This window comes from Protomyctophum bolini, assembly GCF_963924005.1.
Source record: "Protomyctophum bolini genome assembly, chromosome: 11".
In the NCBI taxonomy this organism is placed as follows: domain Eukaryota; kingdom Metazoa; phylum Chordata; class Actinopteri; order Myctophiformes; family Myctophidae; genus Protomyctophum; species Protomyctophum bolini.
This window is the reverse complement of record NC_137872.1, coordinates 37095612-37115483: the sequence shown is the minus strand read 5'-3', so window position 1 is coordinate 37115483 and position 19872 is coordinate 37095612. Positions and strand designations below refer to the sequence as shown.

The 19872-nt window shown below is 44.6% G+C and overlaps 1 protein-coding gene across 1 annotated transcript in view; it reads right to left on the bottom strand.

The window, feature by feature from the left end:
• The window catches only part of LOC308323444 (uncharacterized protein), a gene marked incomplete at its 3' end in the record, with an annotated part of 50482 nt that overhangs the window by 6532 nt on the left and 24078 nt on the right, over positions 1-19872 (bottom strand). The window contains exons 2-3 of the mRNA XM_080775175.1: positions 9489-9809; positions 3850-4248 (exon numbers count right to left, since the gene is read on the bottom strand). Coding sequence (XP_080631301.1) covers positions 3850-4248; positions 9489-9809 — 720 coding nt within the window. The remainder of the gene's footprint in view (positions 1-3849; positions 4249-9488; positions 9810-19872) is intronic.

Below are 19872 nucleotides of genomic sequence, written 5' to 3'. Positions count from 1 at the left end.
TCTACGTCACGGATTCATTCATGAATTTAACCTGGGCCCGGCCGTGAACCGCAGTACCACTTTTGACCAGTAGGGAGACGGCTTCAACGTTGCCCAGCCATTCTGAGTGCTTGGTTGACGCGACAGAGCTAACCAATTCGTCTGAGAGACGTCCTGATTGGTTTAGTCAATACCGGGTCCGGGACACAGTGAGGCCTGGGCCAATGACAAATCACTATTTTGAAGGGGCCTTGAAAGAGTCACAGAAACCATTATTATTATTAGTTTTGCTTCTTGAGTATTTAACTTGTTGTTAGCCATCCGAATATAAAGAATAATTCACTGATTGAAACTCAAAATGAACACAAAGAAAATTGCCTAGTGCAACTTAAAATGTGCAGAATCAACTGTCATTCTGTCTAGCCATTCCACGGGGCCTTTACGTAGAACGAGAGCAAGAGACAGGGAGGGGGTTGCACAATGCACCACGACCTGTGCTCTAGTGGTAATATCCCTTATCTCTAGACCTACATCTAACCTGTAACCTTCCTCCATACGGTCCTCTGCTCAGTTGCACTTCCTTACGTCTCAAGAGAGAAATGCTAAAGACAGCAATGTTCTCCTTTTGTCTCCAAAGCAGACATAGGAGAGGCTCAGGTCAATAGGAAAGCCCTGGGAGTATTGTCTTTGCACCTCTCACAAATCAAACCTCTCCGTGGCAGTCAGTCAGTCTCCTTGACAACATTCTGAATACTTTCCCAAGCCATAATTACATCAACTCAAAAATACGTATCCAAGCCATAATTGCTTAATTGCGCATGCAAGCCATAATTACTTCAACTCTAAATACTTGGCCAAGCCATAATTACGTCAATTCTAAAATTCAACAATTACTGATGTTGCTGCAGCACATAATATTAGTCAGTCACTTAGTTCTACTACAACAGGTGTCGCCAATGCCACCACCACCACCACTACTACTACTAATACTGCTACTGCTGCTACTACTACTGCTACTGCTGCTGCTACTACTACTGCTACTGCTGCTGCTGCTACGACTACTACTACTACTGCTACTGCAACTACTACTACTACTACTACTGCTACTGCTACTGCTACTGCTACTGCTACTGCTACTACTGCAACTACTACTACTACTACTACTACTACTACTACTACTGCTACTGCTGCTGCTACTACTACTACTGCTACTACTACTACTACTACTGCTACTGCTACTGCTACTGCTACTACTGCAACTACTACTACTACTACTACTACTACTACTACTGCTGCTACTACTGCTACTACTACTACTACTGCTACTGCTACTACTGCTACTAATACTACTACTAATACTACTACTGCTACTGCTACTACTGCTACTACTACTGCTACTACTACTACTACTACTACTGCTACTGCTACTACTGCTACTAATACTACTACTGCTACTACTACTGATACTGCTACTACTACTACTGCTGGTACTGCTACTGCTACTAATACTGATTGTGCTGGCTCCTGCATTTTGCTTTATGTCTTCCGTTGTTCGGCCACTAGATGGTGTATTGGGTCAAAAGTTGGGAACCCCCGTAGACCTAGCCTGAGCACCATTTCATTTCGGTATATGATCCGTGCTGGAGCCGGATGATATGCTTACGTCATGTTGTAGGCAATGGTTTGCCTACAACAAAAAGGAAGCTGTTTGTTGCTTCCTGTTTGATTAAAAGCAATAAAAGCTCTCGTAAGCGAGAGCTTTTATTGAGAGGGAAAAGGAAGTTGTCGCCGCCTGTTCATCCTGTCTGGCGACTACAAAACAATACTACAACATGACGTAACCACATCATCCGGCCCCAGGCGGGATCATATGGACTTTTGAAACAGAGACCAGGCTTTCCTCTGAGGCGGTGGAAAGCCTGGTAAGGCGAGGTTACCGTAGACCAAAATGCTCCGCTGTCAGTTTACAAGTTGTCAATGCAGAGAGCAGACGTTTTGATCCTTGTTTTGTTTGTGATCACCACAGGATCATTGCTTGTGAGTTAATATGCTTCCTTTTCTGTACAAATGTTTATGTGTTATTCTTTGCTGTCCTACTACAGGCGTGAGTGAGTTATTTTAGACTTGTAGTTTAGCTTAACCTAGCCTAGCCTAGCTTATGTGTATAGCACTAGGGCTCTAGCTGACTTGCATTAGCATTAGCTGTAGCCTTCTGTTATTGGGTTTGCATTATACAGTGAGCTTGTTTTCAGTACTCGTTTTCTGTATTGTTAAAAAAAACTACTTCATGCATAATACTTGAAAGCTTTGATTAATGTGAACAGTACAGTATATATTACGAGTAAGACGCGCAAACGCGGGAAGCGAACGCAGCTCGTACATATTTGGGTTTTGGACGTATAGCTGCTTTGGGGACTCCTTATATGGTGCCCCTTTTGTGCCCATATATGGAGCTGAGTGGACCTGGCCCCTTTTGTGCCCATATATGGAGCTGAGTGATTGCTGATGCAACACACTCCATATTTGGATAGCGGGACAGACACACAGACAGACAGACACACACACAGACAGACAGACATGATCTGCTAGGTCTCATAGTAAGTGCTCACTGCGTTCGCAACCAACCCCATGTTTATTTTCTTTTTTGTAGTTTTACTGTGTGTGTCCTGCTACACTGCGAATGAAGAGAAATAAATCCATCGCTCTGAGAATAACAGTAAAAGGACTCCCAGTTGTCTGTCTGCCTACTTAAAAAATGAGGAACCTTTTTGACGAGGGCAGAATGATGCTACTACTGCAACTACTACTACTAATACTGCTACTACTGCTACTTTTTGGGCTGTCAATCTGGCATCAGGGCCCGTGGTGGGACGTTCCCTCCACCGCTGCTACCTATCCCCGTCCTTGAGGGAGTTCCAGGGGGTCCCCAGCTAAATGATAGTTTGGAACCAAATGGACCCTTATGGGTCTGTAACTCTGAGAGTGTACAAATGGAACGGGTCCATTTGGTTCCATTTGTACACTCTCAGAGTTCAAATAACATTGCTTTTACAATATAAATTGGGGGTCCCAGAGATAGAAATGCCATTAAATGGAGGTTCGTAGACTAATGCATGTCAAACTGGGGGGCGCGGGGGTCCTTGAAATTAACCCATTTTGGGGCAGGAACCCCTTTGGGTGTTTTAACTAAGCATTATGTTATACTTTAGCTATTGAAAAATAGCAGATCTACAAGCTCAAATGCGGCACAAATATATATGTATATTCTTTCAGAAGACTTTTTATTGGGTTAAAACACGTCTGTGTGGAGTTTGCATGTTCTCCCCGTGTCCCCTAGGGTAGATACCCTCACAAAAACATGCAGTAATCCTGGTCTCTAAAAACTACCTCCCCCTGGCCAGCCGGGGCGCCTGATGGAGGGGAAAGGAACTGGTCGGAATAACGTGTCCCTTCCACGCGCTACGTCCGGCCGGGGAAATTCCCCTCTGTCAGGTGAAAAGAAGCAGCTTGGACTCCTCATGCATAGAAGGAGGCATGAGGTCAGTCCGCTACCCCCCCAGGTTGGCAGAGGAAGTGTAGCGCCCAGTATTACATTAGATAATTGGCACTGGGTGAAAAGAAAACTGGGTTACAAAATCGTGGGATAAAAATTAATAAAAAAAAAAAAACACGTTGAGAATCACTGCTAGCTAGAGCCGTGAAAAAACTCTTCTCTTATGGGGGGGTCCCTGCCATATCTCTTCAAACGAGGGTCCACGGGGCTAATTAATTAGTGTCAATTTGGGGGGGCCTTGACATGAAAAGGTTTCGGGAACCCACTGCCCTATATATATATATATATATATACACCGTGACTGGCGTCCTTCTTACCCGCCGCGGGGCCGAGGGTCGTCCCGAGGGGGGCGAGGCCAGCCTGCCCTCCTCTTCCCGGTAGCTTCATGGGTCTCTCGGCGTGGTGGTCGTCGTCGCCGTCCTCGGGGGACAGCACCTCCATGTCCTCCAGCGGCGTCCAGCGGGGGTCCTGCTGGGGCGAGGTGGGGGACGGCTCCATGTCGCAGATGGGGTTGGAGCCGGAGTCGTCCACGCCACCGCCGTGGCCCCCGTGGCCCCCGCTGCCGCCGCCCCCCCTCCCCCCTCCGCCCCCGCCTCCACCGTCGCGCGGCTCGTCCTTGATCTGCCAGATGTCGCTGCACCACTTCTGCCCGAACACCTTGTCCAGGATGGGGACCCAGTCCTGGGAGACGGAGATGACCGCCGGCTTGTCCCGCTCTGGAGGGAGGGAGAGAGAGAGAGAGAGAGGATGAGGAGGAAGAGAAAGGATGAAGGAGGAAGAGGAGGAGGAGGAAGAGGAAGGAGGAAGGAGGAAGATGAGGAGGAGGAAGATGAAGAGGAGGAGGAAGAACCGAAATGCGGGAACAGAGGGAAGAGAAAACGTGGAAAAACAGAGCGAGGGAAGGTGTGACGGAAAACAGCGGGATACAAGGCCAAGCGGAAAGGAAAGAGAGATGAGGGAGAGATGAGGGGGGAAACAAGAGAAAGGAGAGGAACATAGAAGATACTTTTATGGTTTATAATCTGGAAACCTTGTCGTCATAGCAAGCAGACCGAGGGCACGAGAGCCATTCGCCATAGTCACGTGGCGGCCATTTTGCTATTTTAAGTTAATGAAATTCGACCGTCCCAACCTTAGAGTATATATTAATAGAGACGGCACCGGATATCTCCTCCCATCCACTTGCATTGAGTTGCTCAAAAGCGCATGAGGCGATTTCACTCAGGAACAGAGTGCATTCTGGGATGGATTTGCCCCAAACTCATGTACGTGCTGGCCGTTGACTATCATTGCACACGTTCACGTATGAAACAGCGGCGTTCACGTATATAAAACAGCGTTCACGTGTCATCATGAACGCGCACAATGGTAGTCAACGGACCGGCGCGTTCATGAGTTTGGCCCGGCGCTGCAATACCAAATTCGGCCACTATGCCGTCTCTTTTCATACTCCCAAGGTCCCAACCAGCAAATATGACGTACGAGCAAAATGGCCGCTGTGTGAGTCACTTCTTTGGCATTCGATCCACAGACGACCATCATACACCGTGCTCGATGAATTGAGTACAAAAGTATATCCCAATGGAAACAAGCCAACAGGCGCCGCTTTCTTGGGTTTAAATTTTAAAACCCTCTTCGCAGACCTTGTACTGAACTGTACTTCCCTGTGCTCTCTGCTCCTACTTCCTGGTTGACACCAAGGACTGTCTAAAGAGGACGAGACGCAAAAAGACCGTACGGGCGACGCCATGTTTCTCCATGGTGCTCCAAAGAAACATGCGCAATGTTGGGCTATATGCAGCCAACACTTCCGCGTTCAGCTTCCTTGGTCTCAACTGCGCATGTTGGTTCCTTCCATGGAGCAACATGGCGTCGCCCATACAGTCTTCGCGTCTCGTCCTCTTTAGACAGTCCTTGGTTGACTTGACACAGGGAAACAATAGACTGTAGATCAGTCTATTAATGCGTTGCTCCCTCTCTCTCTCTCTCTCTCTCCTCGATGCTGTCCTAATTAGCGACATCAAGCCTGCACCCCCCCACACACAAATCAGTACACACGCCGACGGTACGTTTCATTAAATATTAACACATAATGTGCATTGATTACTGTTGTGCTCTATTATTCATGTCGTATATATGCTACCGTGTTATTTATTTATTTATTGCCATTATGTTACTTTATGACATTATGAGGGTGCCGATAATATCACAAGGACAAATCCGGAAGGCTATAGGATTCGACGCTACGGTGCTATAGACCGCTGAAGACCGTTTCACTTTACATTTAACATAATCTGTTACGTATATAGTATACGTTTGTATGGTGCTTCTATGGTCATAATTACTCATAGCCTATATCGTGGTTGGACTGAGGCCGATTCTAAAAAAAAGCCCTCTAAATCCTGACCTAAGCTTTCTGGAAGAACTTCAAATATTTATATAGCAGAATCAAAGTATTTTTGAATACTGTACATACTGTACAGTATGTCAAGGGCGGTTCCTGTACAGAAGGGTTAGAACACCCCCGCCCAGAATGGGTTAACGTCTTTCGTGAAGACATATAAACATGCAGACAAAGGGAATACCAGATATAAACACCATCCGTAGTGTATTTGTTCACACCGTCTATGGATTGTTGTATGCATCTGATCTTCCCCGGGCACTGCTTCCACTCCACATAATTGGTAGACAAAACTACAAAAATCATGCTCCATAATTGCCCGCTGTTCCTCATGGCCTATTCGTACTCCCACTTTTAAGGTGATAAAAGGTGACCACCACCGCGGTGACGTCACGCCCACCCTCTCCTCGAACTCCTCCCATCTGGTAGGAGGTTCAAGAGCCTATAGAGCGTCGCAGTCCCTCCCCCTTTCAGAACAACGAGTGGCCCAGGAAATGGTTCTCCATTCATTTTCACCATAGGCGATTCCTAAATTATTTATTTAAAAGACGGTTACGCCGCGGACAAAGCCAACTCGGATCGTGACAAATCATGACAATGAACACAATGTTTTGGGCCGATCAAATAATTTATGAAGAAAAACAACAACAAAAAAGTGTTGTAACCTGCCGTTTTGTTCTACTTTCTAATTATTTTGTTTGGCCCAAAACATTGTGTTCATTGTCATGATTTGTCACGATCCGAGTTGGCTTTGTCCGCGGCGTAACCGTCTTTAAATAAATAATGTAGGAATCGCCTATGGTGAAAATGAACGGAGAACCATTTCCTGGGCCACTCGTTGTTCTGAAAGGGGGGGAGGGACTGCGGCGCTCTATAGGAGGAAGCGCCAGCAGGCAGTCCGACAGTTTCTTCCCTCCAAAACCATCAGGACACTGAACGCTCGCCACATATTGCCCCCAAGGCCAACGTCCTCACGAGAGATGATCGGCACTATCTATATTGCACTTTGAATGCATCAGCACTTTCTCTTTACTGCTTTAATGTTTTTTTTTTAAAGGCTTTTGCCTCTTTTTAATGTGTCTATTGTTTTTAACATCACGAGTTGTGGAGAACGGTATTTTTGCTCCCCTGTATGCCCAGTGTACTGTATATTGGTGGAAGTGACAATAAAGTCTGATTGATTGAGATTGATTGATGAGCGACCACCGCTCATCCGAACATATATCTCCGTGTCCCTCCTATATATATACAGCTATTGTCCACACACGTCTCAATATAAGAATGCATAGGTGGACGCCAGGCTATAGTTTACTAGTCGTTTACTAGTTGTTGAACTAGGCCTACATATTATCTCATTGTTTTTATTATTATAATTTATTTTAAATAGTTGTACATTACTTTTTTTTTTCTTATAAACTAGTCAAAACTAGTACCAACAAGGTGGACTATAGTGGATTTACCAGTCGACTAGTTGAATAATCGACTAGTTGCTTAAAGGCCCTATACTCCTCGGGTTAATAGTGTTGTCCATACTTACTGTATATCTAACCACATACATATGGACCTTTGCACTTCATTCTATTTACATGTCATACATGTATACATGTACGTACAGTATGTACATTACACTGCACTTTACTGCTTCTTTTGGACTTCTGATTAGACGCTGAAGTGCATTTGTTTGACAATTACCGTACATACCTTTGCTAATGGTTGCATCTAGCTGGCTTGCTACTAGGTCATCAAACTTTAGTCTTCCATATTATGCTTTCTCATGGGAGTTCTTTAACAGAGAAATGTGACACGATGAGATAATTAATAAGTAATTATTAGCCTTTAGTGGTTATTCACATTTATGCTGCTGATCTTAACACTAGTCATTGATCCACGGACTGCTAATGAACGATGTGTGCGATGACTGAATTACGCACTTTCGACCTGGCCTCCCTAACTTGGACATGTCATTGTATAGGCGGACATTTTGAACATTCTTTCAGCATTTTCCACACGCCTGCTATACGATGTCCAACAGAGCCGAAATGGCCAATCTATGAGCTCACAAACACGTCACGACGCAATGCACTGTGAAGCTTGTGGATCAGACATTTGTGCCATTCGTTGTACAATAAAGTATGCAGGCCAGGGTTTAAGTTAAGTTAAACCTTGCTAGACACAAACTATAGCCATGTTACCTAAGTTGAGCTAGCTATCACTCATTGCAATCAGATGTATCAACGGCAGCTTTGCCTGATTGATACTTTGCCATAGAACGCTGTCGCGAGACACGTAAGTGCATTTAGCCAGGCTTCAAGGAAAGGACACATCCTGAGCTTGTAGATCGGACATATTCGGTGCGCGACAGACACCATCAAACAACGAAGTAGATTATAGACAAGCATAAGTATGAGAGAAGGGAGGGAGGGGGGGGCTTGTAGCCTGGTGGCAGATGCTCTGTATGGAGAGTGCTGCTGAGTGCGTGCTATATATAGACGGGACAGGCCGTCATAACGGTCACTCCCACACTCATTATGTTATGGAAGCCGTTTTTTGGTGTACCGGTAATTCTTATTTTGGTGAACTATTTATTGGGTCTCCCCACCACCACGACATGGGTTACTTCTCCACATTACAGCAGAGGTCTACGGGAGAGGAGTGTCACAATACACTCTTTCTTTCAGCGGGCCTGGGTTGGTAGTACAATGTACAACCGCGTCGCTCGCTGAAAATACGAGAAGGACCAGGGACCGTGTTGTTGCGGGTCGTAGTAGGAACCGAGTATATGATTTTAGCTTTTTTAATTTCTACTGTTACTTTTCTGCCAAGCAGCCACGATTAATGGTCCTGGTCCATTTTTATTATATTCTGATTGGGGGGGGGGACGCATACATGTCCAAAACTGTTACTTCTGAGGATTAAAATTCAAAAGCGTCAAAAGTCGCAGATCTACAAGCTCGAGCTCATGGATCTGCTACTTTTTTTAATGTTTTTTTTTTGTGGCTTTCGTCATTATTTATTTTTATGGAGGGACAGACAGTAGGCTGACAGGGGATAGATGGGGGGGGAAGACATGCAGTAAAGGCCGTCGGGATCGGGAGTCGAACCCGCGGCACACACTGCCAGGCTGGATTACCATGGGCCACGGCCTGCTACGTTTGAAGTGGGCCGTTCATTTACGAAAAAACACAAGTTAAAATATGTGGAGGTTGCTTCCCACAGCAACGATATACATTACATATACAGTGCATATTTGGCTTGTAAATTAGTAGCTGGTGAACACACGCAGGCGCACACACACACACACACACACACACACACACACACACACACACACACACACACTAGGGCATTATGCAACTAGTCGACTAGTTTTCTAGTAAGATTATCATATATTTTTTACATAATAGGTAGTTAAGCAACTAGTCGACTAGTAAACTAGGCAACTAGTCAACTAGTAAAAAATACTAGAAGTTAATGCCCTAACACACACACACACACGCACGCACACACACACACACACACACACACGCACGCACGCACGCACGCACGCACACACACCATGGCTGGCCGCCTCCTTGGCCTCCTTCTCCTTCTCCATGTCCTCCCGGGCGTCGTCGGAGCCGCTGGGCGAGGCAGAGTCGTTCTCGGAGCCTCTCCTCCGCCCTCCTCCTCCTCCTCCCCCAGCTCGTCCGTTCTCTCCTCCCCCTCCTCCTCCCCCTCCCGCCGCCGTGCTCCTGTCCAGGCGCTCCTCCAGGAGGTGCTGCTCGCGGTCCTTCTTGGTGATCTCCAGGAGGAGGTCGTCGAAGGACGCCTCCACGATCTTGGTGAGCTCGCACACGGCGAAGTCCAGCACCTGCTCCATCACCGTCTTCAGCTGACCTGCGGAGGAGGGGAAAAAAGGCTTATTATTAACCCATTCTGACCTGAGGTCAGATTCATACGAGGTTTCCACTGGACACACACACACTGGTCTGATTAACCCATTCTGACCTGAGATCAGATTCTGCGCCATGACCTTGTAGATCTGCTATTTTTCAATAGCTAAATTATAACGTAATTTTTTAAAACACCAAAAGGGGGTTCCCGTCACCAAAATGGGTTAACCCATTTAGACCTGAGGCCGATTCTAAAAACAAACAAACAAACAGTTTTCTGGAAAAAAAAAACCCTATGTTTCTATGTCAGTGGCGCTCAACCTTTTTTTTTTTTTTGATTGATTGAAATCTTTATTAACAGTTTGCAGAATTACAGTACATTTCAAGCACAAACTCAATACAAAGACTGTTAACTGTGAGTGGACGACCCAATTAAGCCTTACACTTGTTTACAACAGGGTCCACATTGTTCAATTCATCAAAACATTTAGAGACAAACAAATAGACACTTCTATGTAGTTAAAGAACAGAACAGGAATTCATCATATAGGAAGCGAAAAGGGAAAAAAAGTATATATACAGTGAGGGGAACAGGGGGATAAAAGAAAAGAAAACGAAAGACAGAGTGTAGGGCGCCTGCACACAACACCATGCGTTGATGCCATGTGTGCATATGTGCAGGCACCCAACACCACGTCCATACAAAAACATAGTACAATCCATAGTACAAAGACAGAGTGTAGGGCGCCTGCACACAACACCATGCGTTGATGCCATGTGTGCATATGTGCAGGCACCCAACACCACGTCCATACAAAAACATAGTACAATCCAGATACAAATTCAGCTTTTACAGAGGCCAGTTTCGAATTGCAGCCATCCGTAGGTGCCCTTTGAGAGCAGTTTTGAAGGAGCCAAGGGATTCACATGTCTTAATGACTGTTGGTAGGGCGTTCCACATTTTGGTCGCATAGGAGCGAAAAGAATTTAGTCCCTTGTTTGTGCCGAATCTGGGTTGTACATGGTTTGTTGCACTCCCTCTGGTGTTGTGGGTGTGGACTTCGTTTACATTAAGGAAGTATTTAGACAGGTACATGGGTATCTTGGTGGTGTATCTAATCTTGTGGACCAGACCCATTGCAAGATGCTGTACTCTGTCGTCGACCCTAAGCCATCCCAGCCTGTCAAAGTGGGCAGGGGTGAGGTGGGTTCGGGGGGTGAGGCCAAGTAGGAGCCTGACCAGTTTGTTTTGGGAGGTCTGGAGCCTTGTTTTAAGGGCCTTTGAGGTGCTGTGGTACCAGGAGGTGGATGCATAGTCAAAGAAACCTTGTACAAGGGCTCCTGTTAAGGTCTTCAAGGTGTTTTTGTCGACCAGTGAGGAGATCCTGTAGAGGAATCTTGTTCTTTGATTGACTTTTTTGATTACGTTGGTGGCCATCTTATCACCGGAAAGATTGGCCTCCAGGATGGAACCTAGGTAGGTAATTTGATCCTTCCGTGTGATAATATCATCACCAACTCTAACCAAGAAGCCATCTGCCTTTTTGAGATTACTATTTGATCCGAAGAGAATGGATTCAGTTTTTCCCAGGTGTAAGGATAGTTTGTTATCAGCGAGCCAGGTGCAGATTCTACCGAGTTCAGAGCTGAGGGTCTTTTCAACCTGCAGTTTGTTCCTGTCCGAGACCAGCAGTGCTGAGTCGTCTGCGAACAGGAACAAGTTGCAGTCACAAGCTGAAGTCATGTCGTTTACATATATTAGGAACAGTAAAGGCCCTAGTATGCTTCCTTGTGGGACGCCACAGCTCACTGGGAGGGGGGGGGACAGTGTTCCGTTCACTTCCACCATCTGTTCTCTCCCCTCCAGGTAGGATTGCATCCAGCTCACTGATGTGCTATCAAAACCAATAGCTTTAAGCTTGTTAACCAGTATGGAGTGGTTCACGGTGTCAAAAGCCTTTTGGAGGTCCAGCATGACCATGCCGCAGTATTTTCCAGCATCCACCTCGTGTTTGATGTGGTCGCTCAAATAGAGAAGGCATGTGTCAGTGGAGTGGGATGTTCTGAAACCAGATTGGAACTCGTACAACAATTTATTAGTGGCAAGATACTTTTCAACCTGTTCATAGACTATTTTTTCCATCACTTTCGAGATGGAGCTTAGAATAGAAATAGGGCGGTAGTTGCCGGGTTCTAATTTGCTCCCTTTTTTGTACAGGGGGGTTACTTTGGCCAGTTTAAAATCTCTGGGGACCTGTCCTTGTTTGATGGAGAGGTTAACTATGTGGGTGATGACTGGAGCTATGGAAATGGCTGAGTCAAGGACCCCCAGAATTATCTGTATTTGGTCCGCGGAAACTATGTGGAACATGCTGAATAACAATCTAAAAATGTTGAAACCATAGGATACAAATTAAGGTAAAGTGGTAAACCTAAACCATGAACCTGGCACTAGTGTCTATACAACATGCTAAATAACAATCTGATCATTGAAAAACCACAGGACACCAATTGACCAAGTAAACCGTGAAGCTAGCGTCTGTCGCCATATGCATAGCACCATACTGTTATTGTACAGTATGTATGTGCCCATATATACTGTACAGCTGAACTGCAACCAGATCCTCCCTGTACCTTTCCTCCTGTGGCTCAACTCTCTGTCTAAAGACAACAAGCAAAGATACAGTACGTATACTGTACGTCCCAAGTGGATTATTTGTAAAAATCCACTAAATCAGGGGGTTCTCAACCCTCTGGGGGGGGGGGGGGGGGGGTCGCCAAATTATTTTGAGGGGTCCCCAAATTATTTAAAAATAATAATAATAATATTTTTTTTGATTATGTCTGGTTTCAGTATTCATTTATGATTTGTATTGGGGGTGGGGAGGGGCTGGGTGGGACCCCCGGAAATGCTTTGGCCATGTCTCGCGAGACCCCCGGGAGAAAAAAAACCCACTAAAATCATCTTTCTAAATCGGTCATCTTGTCACGCCACAAACCCCCGTCTGAAAATATTTTATTCCATGGACACTCCGGACGATAATAATAATAATAATAAAAACATAAAATATTATTCCAATGATATCTGCTATTTTTGAGAACGACCGATCTATTCTTAACCACTGTTAAAAGAGTTTTCTGGAAGAAAGAAAAACACATAGCAAGGAGATTTCTTTTATATAACACCTTTTCTTACACAAGGGCAATTCGAAATAATTCAGAATAAAATACAAATACAGAGTGTACAAATACAAATACAGAGTGCAACAATGCAATGAATAGAGAATATAAATATACATTAGAAAAAATATACTCACACCTTTGATAAAAGATATATATATATATATATATATATATATATATATATATAGCTAAAATAAAAAATAACTGATGCTTTCCCGGTAGTCATGGGTTAAATAAAAAAAGGACTATTAGCGTAAGGAGCGAGTGCGCGGAGTAACCCAGTAACCTACATCCATTCAACAGAAGAACAACTAAGGTGACATAATTCAGTTAATATAGTTCTTGTGTAACCAGACAGACAACTCATTCCACAACTAGTCCATCTCCAAATGCTATACATAAGAGCCCGGAACTACTGTACACACCCCGAAAGCCCAGGCAGGAAGCTGACATCTGTCTTCTTGGGCTCTACACACCCTCCACCAACCTAGTCCCCATATATGGGGGACAAGGGGAGAGCAACGGACTTGAACTTCAAGCCCGAGTGTCCAAGTTGCTCTTTTACACCTGACAGGGGGGAGTTTCCCTGGTTGGACGTAGCGCGTGGAAGGAACACGTTATTCCGACCAGTTCCTTTCCCTCTCCATCAGGCGCCCCGGCTGGCCAGGGGGAGGCAGTTTAGAGACCAGGATTACTGCATGTTTTTTTGTGAGGGTATACCTACCCTATAGGGGACACGGGGAGAACATGCAAACTCCACACAGAAAGGCCCTTTCGCCAACCCCACCTCGGGTATATGGGCACTGTTCACGAAAATCATTTATCATTTAAATATCTTTTCATGGCATTTCTGATGAGCAGCAAGCTATATATATACTTAGATGATTCTTATTTCTATTAGGACGAATTTGCGTGACTGCACGGCCGAAACGGAAGCGGGGAGGAAGAGGCCTCACATCCACTTTTTCAGAGCTATTATGACTATTATAATAATTTTTAATATTATATTAATATTAATATTAATATGACTCCAGACTGTATGACGGAACTTCGGAAAGCGTTTCAAAATTGACAGTGGTGGGAAATTTACTCAATTGTTTTACTTAAGTAAAAGTTACCAATACTGCAATTTAGAACTATACTTCGTTACAAGTAAAAGTGCGGAATTGAAAATGTACTTTTGAAAATGGCAGATCTACAAGCTCACAATGCGTCGCAATGCGACATTGTGAGCTTGTAGATCGGCTATTTTCAAATGGCCGAAATGTAACGGGTTGTACTTGTGGCCAAAGTAACTATAGTAACTAAAGTTTAAAAAATAATTGTAGTGAAGTAAAAGTAAAAATGTAGATGTAGTGGAGTAGAAGTACTGGAAATTGGAAATACTCAAGTAAAGTACAAATACCTCAAAATTGTACTTAGTTACTTTCCACCACTGCAAAATTGTGTGCGTCAACGCTCAACAGTGTGGCTCGGGAGACTAATTGAATTACGAGTAGACTCCAAAACATTTTAATTGGCCGTTTTGTGTGTGAATTTAATAAATGTCACACATTAACCCATTTTGGGCGGAGAACCCCCTTTTGGTGTTATATAGCATTGCGTTATGATTTACAGTAGCTATTGAAAAATAGCAGATCTACAAGCTCGTAGCGCGCCACCGAGTGGCGCGCTACGAGCTTGTATATAGGTCTGCTATTTTTTGAAAAACCGAAGAACGACTGACATAGAAACAACAAACGTTTTCAGAAAACCGTCAGGATGTATAGGAGACATTTTTCAACTGAAAGTAAAAAAGAACAAGCGCTCCTCGAGGCCTTGTGGACAGTCACCCTATGAAGTGCCCCTTTGATGCCTGAGGCGCTGAACTCCAGCCATGCACCGTCATGGTGGACGAGAGCTCCAATGCCACGCAGATGTGAAGTGCAATTCAGTGCTATCCTTATGTACCCGGCGGCTACATGCTACATGCTACACGCCCGCGCAAACACACACACACACGCGCACACACACACACACACACACACACACACACACACACACACACACACACACACACACACACACACACACACACACAAGCAAAGTGACATTTCAGCTGCTTTTATCACTCATTCCTCCCTCTCTCTGAAAACATGTAATCTCATCCATTCAAAGGGCTGGCTCAGCGAGATGACCCACTTTAACTTCAACACAAACACACACACACACACACACGCACACACACGTCACACACTCTGACAGCTGTCATCCTTTCATAGTCACACTTCTGACACACACCCTCTCAATCTGTAGCCTAAGTAATAAATATTAATCACAGAGGTCAGAGGTCAAACTGGCTTTTGTGCTTTTTCTGTCATATATATATATATATATACACACACACACACACACACACACACACACACACACATACTGTATATAATTGCTTGTGCTATATAGGGCCTGCCAGCACTACCCATTAGCCGATATATAAAATCCTACTGTTTTTTGTTTTTTTTCCCTTTTTTAATATTTTGGCTTTTGGAGTTAACCTGATTAAAAAGAATGTTCCTTCGGCAGACCAAGCCATTTCCTGTTGACTCATGTAGGCATTGAGCTTTTAATCCACACACAGCAGTGATTTATATGCCGCTTATATAAGAGTGGAGCAGCACTGCCCCCCCCCACTCCACCACCCAAACAACAGTATATGAGAGAGGAGGGGGTGGTTAAGGGGGGTGTAGAGTGACCGGATGGGAACCGTTGCAAAGGTTCCCACTTCAAACACTGTTACTGTCGAAGTGTCCTTGAGCAAGACTCTGAACCCCCCTAATTGCTCCCGGTGTGCAGGTTGGTAACACCTTGTCACCTTGCATGGTTTCCTCCGGCATCGGTGTGTGAATGTGTGTGTGTGTGTGTGTGAATGGGTGAATGTAATGGACAGTCTCTGTAAAGCACCTTGGATAAAGGCACACTATATAAATGCACTATTTACCATTTACCCCTTCCACTCCTCCACCCATAACGATGGCCTCTATAGAGCAGTCGCAGTCCCGCCCCCTCGAGAGACCCGGAAAATAATTCCCCCGTTTAATTTTCCTCATAGACTTTGCTAAAAGTATTTTATTTAAAGATGCGAACAAAGCCAACTTCGAGTTGTGACAAATCATGACAATGAATACAACGTTTTGGGGCCGAACAAATAATTAGAAACACTTTTTTTTCTCTCTTCCTTGTAATTATTTGTTTGGTCCAGCCGTTCTTGAATTATATAGTATTTGTTTCACTGTTTTTTTTTACCGTTTTAACTTACTGATATATGAGGTTATATGGTTATGAATATGGTTAGGTTTTAGGCATAGTATTACTGACGTTACGTTGCGTATATAGGAATAAGGTTAGGTTCAGGCATCGTTTTTTACTGGGATTAAAGGAGCATTACAGTGATTTGGGTGATTTGGAGAAAAAAATTAAAAAACGGTCCGCCCTGGTAACAAGATATGCACATGCACACGCACTACAGTGGACACACACACACACACACACACACACACACACACACACACACACACACACACACACACACACACACACACACACACACACACACACACACACACACACACACACACACACACACACACAACAAGGCCCGCCACCCGCTCAATCCTGACTGGAGGAAGGCCACCTCTATCCTGATTGGATGAAGGCTTTCTCACCCAACCGAAACTAGTGTCACTGGGGACAGGGAGGAACACAAAAAAAGGGGAAAAAGTGATATTTGAATTAAGTGAAATCACTTGAATGTACCTTTAAGGTTAGGATTGGACCCGGGGCGAGAGTTCTTGTAACTCACTCGTCCACCCAAAGCCAGTCACACCACACACACACACACACACACACACACACACACACACACACACACACACACACACACACACACACACACACACACACACACACACACACACACACACACACACACACACACACACACACACACACACACACACACACACACACACACACACACACACACACACACACACACACACACACACACACACACACACACACACACACACACACACACACACAGCAGGCCGGGAGCAGTGCCGCGCAATTCATTGCTCGGAAATGATAAGAAAACCTATGTTGCAACGTAAACTACTGTAACATGATTTACCAATCAGTATAGCCTAATTAAGAGGTTATTAACCACTTAAACCCTATAATCCCTCATCGTAACGACGGAGAGCGACTGGCCGATCTCATGCGTATAGCACTAGGGACACCGACTTCTAAGGGAGTACGATTATTAACCCATTCTGGGAGGGAACCCGTGTGTTGGTGTTTTAAAAGCATTATGTTATGTCTTTAGCTATTGAAACATAGCAGATCTACAAGCTCGTAGCGCGGCACCGAGTGCCGCGCTACGAGCTTGTAGGTCTGCTATTTTTTTTTTTTTCCCGTGACAATGTGGCGCAAATCTTTGAATAATACATATTCTTTCACGGCAAACTTTTCTAACTCATATCTTATTCAAGTCATATATCGACATCTTTTTTTGTCTTCTTTTAGTTTTTGTTAGTGGTTGTGTGTAAAAAAAAAAAAGGAAAAAAAGCTACATTTCAGAAAAAAACATTAATGACTTTTCAAAGCAGCGAAAGTTGAGAAATTGAAATGTCTGTTTGGGTACAGGCTAGAGTCGTTTACTAAGCCATTTTGGCCTGACGTCGAAATTTAAAAAATGTCTTGTAAATCATGACAATTTTCTGAAAAAAAATGTTTCTATATCAGTGGTGCTCAATATTTCATGTCAAGGACCACAAAAATTATAATGTATTTGGCCGCCGACCCCCAACCCCCCCCCCCCCCTCTCCCCCCACAGAAGCAAAGATTTGAGTTAAAAACGTTCGCTCTGAAAGAATATACATTCAAAGATTTGCTCCACATTTTGACGATTTTTCAGACCTATACAAGCTCGTAAGCGCGTATGAGCTTGTAGATCTGCTATTTTTCAATAGCTATAAAGCATAACATAATGCTTAAAAAACACCAACTGGGGTTTCCGCCCAAAATGGGCTAATGGAAGTCATCAGTCATGGCCTCCAGCGGCCATTAACACACACACACACACACACACACACACACACACACACACACACACACACACACACACTTGCGTCGTTGCTGAACAGAACAGAAGAGACGTTCTCTCTCTGGTTGAGCGTGGGAACCATATCAAGTCAATTTGTCTCGCTCCGGGACGACCGCCTCATTAACATAACATATGCCACTCGGTGAATGCTTTCATCCCCAACAGTGTTACAGTGTCGTGATCGTATATGATTCATCTTCTCTACATTCTTACGCTGACTTCACACCGGGACGGTCGCTGGTATTTTCGCCTGGGCGCCGTTCAGAGAACCTCCCCCCATTCTTACCCCATTGCGGCAGAGCCGGGGTGGGGGGGGGGGGTCCACTTTTGATGCCTCAATACTAGGGATGTCGCCGATCATGGTTTTTTTTTTGCCTCCCGATCCGATTCCGATCATTTGACTTTGAGCATCTGCCGATATCGATTTTTCCAGATCCAATATTTATATTTTATTATACAACACGTTTATGCCATATCACAATAGAGCAGTCGCAGTCCCACCCGGAAAATAAATCCATGTTCATTTTCCTCATAGACTTTTCGGAAAGTATTTATTTAAAGACATTTACGCCGCAGACAAAGCCAACTCTTGTCGTGACAAATCATGACAATAAACACAATGTTTTGGGGCCAAACAAAGCATTAGAAAGTAGAAAAAAACAGCAGGCGTGGAATAGGCTCATACTGTACGTACGAACATACATACATATGTACGTACACTCGACACCACTACAGTTGCCAAGTTCTGTGCCTTGAGTTGAAATAAGGAATCGTAAAAGTAAAACGAAAACTTATTGAACTGATAAGGGACACACTTTGTTCCCTTTTGTTTTGGTAATCAATCTATGACACCCACCTTAGAACAAGTTCAAATAGCTCACGGCACGCACGCACGCAACACACACACACACACACACAGTACACACTCCTTTGAATCGATTCTACAACTTATGCACGCACGCGCACACAGACACACACACACACATAGACACTGAAACATACACACACATCACTTGCGACGCAACGTGCAACGGGACATATCACACCGCTGCGACAAACGCTAAAGCGGTTTTGTTGGCGTCTCGATTCGAATCATTGGTGCAGGTTGGTGTGCTTAAACCGTATGAACAACCTGCCGGGAGATGTGCATCTGTCTAGTAGTGCATCTATCCATCTACCCTTCTCCTCCTTGTGTCTGGGAGCTCGCCTACGTCTAGTAGTGTATCTATCTATCTATCTATCTATCTAACTACCGTCTACCATTCTCCTCCTTGTGTCTGGGAGCTCGGCTGCCGGCTTTGAACCACCCGGAGCTCTGCAAACATTAGTTATGAGGGTTGTCACTCATCACCTTGGACACGCCCCAATGTATAGCATTTTGCGAACGAGCGCAACCACAGCAGCTGCTGCCATGGATTCATGCATCGTTATACAGACAGTTAGAGACGACTCCTATGCCCCGTGTTGCCTGGATGATGTTTGTGGCCATGAGTTGATTTGTATACCGGTTGTATTGGAGTTTTTAGTTTGAGTTTTTTCACAGTTTTTTTTTTTTGTCTGTGTCTTTAAATGATCCTATTTAGACCATGAGGACAATTCTATACAAGTGTCTTCTATTTCATGTCAAGGAGCCACAGAATGATTATGAATTTGGCCGCCGACCCCCATCTGAAAATATATTGTTCCAGGGACCCCCCCCCAGAAGCAAAGATTTGAGCTGAAAATGTTCGCTCTGCCCAGG